The 2,477-nt window shown below is 41.1% G+C and overlaps 1 protein-coding gene across 1 annotated transcript; it reads left to right on the plus strand.

Annotated features, from left to right (window-relative positions):
* Positions 1-1,329: 1,329 nt before the first annotated feature.
* On the plus strand, positions 1,330-2,259 carry LOC146690334 (olfactory receptor 6N2-like). The gene has a single exon (XM_085434925.1). The coding sequence runs from the start codon at positions 1,339-1,341 to the stop codon at positions 2,257-2,259; it is 921 nt and encodes a 306-aa protein (XP_085291051.1). The 5' UTR covers positions 1,330-1,338.
* Positions 2,260-2,477: the final 218 nt, after the last annotated feature.

Here is a 2,477-nt window from a genome sequence, read left to right on the forward strand (position 1 = left end):
TTCCAGGCCACTGGCTGGGTGTCGCCGCCGTCGTGGGCGGCCTCCGGTCCAGCTCTGTTGTCGCCGCCACTGCCTTCCGCACGGCCGGCCTCCGGACCAGCTCTGTCGTCGCCGCCGCTGCCTTCCGCGCGGCCGGCCTCTGGACCTCCATCGTCTGCGTCGCCGCTGCCACTGCCTTTCACGTGGCCGGCCCCCTGAGTACCCTGTGTTTGACTTTTGTGCTGTCGGCCTCCGGGTCGGCTTCCTGAACTTTTTGATTAGTGGACTCATGATTGACCCAGTAGGATTTGTTTTGAGTTATTCCTGTATCTCTGTTCTTGGGCTCCTTGTGTTTTGTTTTGTTTCTCTCATCCAAGAAGCTTCTTCAGTTCTAAGGTCAAATGGTGGGGAGTCCCAGATATAAACCTAGTGGGAGTATCCCCCTACAGAGGGACAAAAGGACCCCCTGATGATCCTCTAATCGCCTGAGCCAAGGTGTGAAACTGGGTGTGGGTCCCAATCAGTCAGAGTTTCGGGTGAGTTCATTGTGAAACCTGGCCCCACCTTATCATGTGAAGGTGACCTTAGAACTGAAGAAGCTTCTTGGATGAGAGGTGAAACGTCTTCAAGTAACTTAAAGAAGTCAAGACACTTTTCTTTGCAAGCTCCTTTGACTACGATGACCTGGATGACTGAGAACCTTCACAGACATTTCTTGTTTCCCATTTTATTGTGAAAGGTTTTTCCTCATCTCAGTGTGTCTAGCTTTGCTCCCCATGTATTATTAGCACGAACCCTCCCAGCTGTGTCTCCCTCCTGTTTTCCATTCCCTGATTACTCCCCTGTGTATATAAGCCCTGTGTTTTCCTGTGTTCCCTGTCGCATCGTACCCTCAACTAGCTGTGTGTTCTGCTTCCGTGTTTCTAGTGTTTAGTCATCTGCTCCAGTTTAGTATTTCTTTTCCAGTGTTTCCGTCCTCAGTTCCTCTGTTCAGACTTTTGTTGGTCTTTTGGTGAGTTTAGTTAGTACAAGGTTTTTCCCAGCAATAAAGCTGCGCTTTAATTTTCACTTCTGTGTCTGAGTCCTGCATTTTGGGTCCACCACTCCTGCTTGCCTGCCTGCCACACAACCAATCATGACAACTGGTTAGATTTCCTGAAGTCGTTTACATGTTAGTGGAGAACTTAATGAGTCCCACAGAGGATGGAAGGTTTTCTGATAAAACAAAGCCACATAGTCACTTACCTTCTTAGTTTAATGTTAGAAATATATTACTCCAACACTTGTCTTTTCATTTGTTATTCATGAATACAGTTTATGTAATCTAGTTCCATGGTCAATAACATTTTTGTTCATTCAATGGATGTTGAATTAAATGTAACATTGTTAACTCTTGGTGGGTTTGCAGAATTGCACAAATACAGGTATCTCTATTTTGTGGTTATATTCACACTTTATATTCTGATACTCTGCTTTAATTCGACTATAGTGTGCCTTATTTGGACTTGCAAAAACCTTCACGAGCCAATGTACATTTTTATTGCAGCTTTGTTAATCAACTCTGTTCTTTACAGCATGATTATCTATCCGAAGCTTTTATCTGATGTTTTGTCTGAAAAACAGATTATATCGTATACGCTTTGTCTTTTCCAAGGATTTTTATATTACACCTCAGCTGGGTCAGAGTTTTTACTGTTGGCAGCAATGGCATATGACAGGTATGTGTCTATATGCAAACCCCTGCAATATCCAGTTATAATGAATAGAATAACTATATATGTCTCTCTAGTTTTAGCTTGGCTTATACCTGCTTTTGAGACAGCAGTGTCAGTTGTGTTGTATTCTGAAGTAAAACTCTGTAGCTTTACTCTGACAGGAATTTTTTGTAACAATTCAGGATACAAGCTTCAGTGTGTGACCTCAGTGGCAATATCTGTATATGGTGTGGTCATGTTGATAAATATTGCCCTTCTACCTTTGCTTTTCATACTTTTTACATACATCAGGATTGTTAGAGTATCTTACCAAAGTTGCAGAGAAGTGAGGAAAAAAGCTGTAAAGACATGTTTACCCCACTTGCTGGTGTTAATCAACTTTTCCTGTTTTATTGTTTTTGATGTAATTATAGTTCGACTGGAATCTGATCTATCAAAAACTCTTCGCTTAATACTGACTTTTCAGTCAATTTTATTCCATCCTCTTTTAAATCCAATTATATATGGACTCAAAATGAATGAAATTTTTAAAAACCTCAAGATATTGTTTTGTCATGTTAAATAACACTGGTATTGCTGCCCTATTATCAAATGTATGAGATTTCATCGGCAATTGTAATGCAAGTTAGATAATGGATAATTATGCCATGGCATTTATATAAATGTTAATGCCTGCTATTCTAGCGATGACATAAGTGATGGTCATAAAGCAAAGATAAACATTTTCTTAAACTGTTGCTGGTAAAATTTGATGTCTAAACAGCTTATTTGCCTGCATTTCAC

The sequence above is a fragment of the Copadichromis virginalis genome, linkage group LG16, assembly GCF_057382275.1.
Source record: "Copadichromis virginalis isolate Kocher_CV1m ecotype Utaka linkage group LG16, C_Virginalis_male_GT1.1, whole genome shotgun sequence".
Classification (NCBI taxonomy): domain Eukaryota; kingdom Metazoa; phylum Chordata; class Actinopteri; order Cichliformes; family Cichlidae; genus Copadichromis; species Copadichromis virginalis.

Bases quoted from the DNA above. Each gene is read 5' to 3' on its own strand.
- LOC146690334 (XM_085434925.1), top strand. From the start codon at position 1,339: ATGGATGTTGAATTAAATGTAACATTGTTAACTCTTGGTGGGTTTGCA.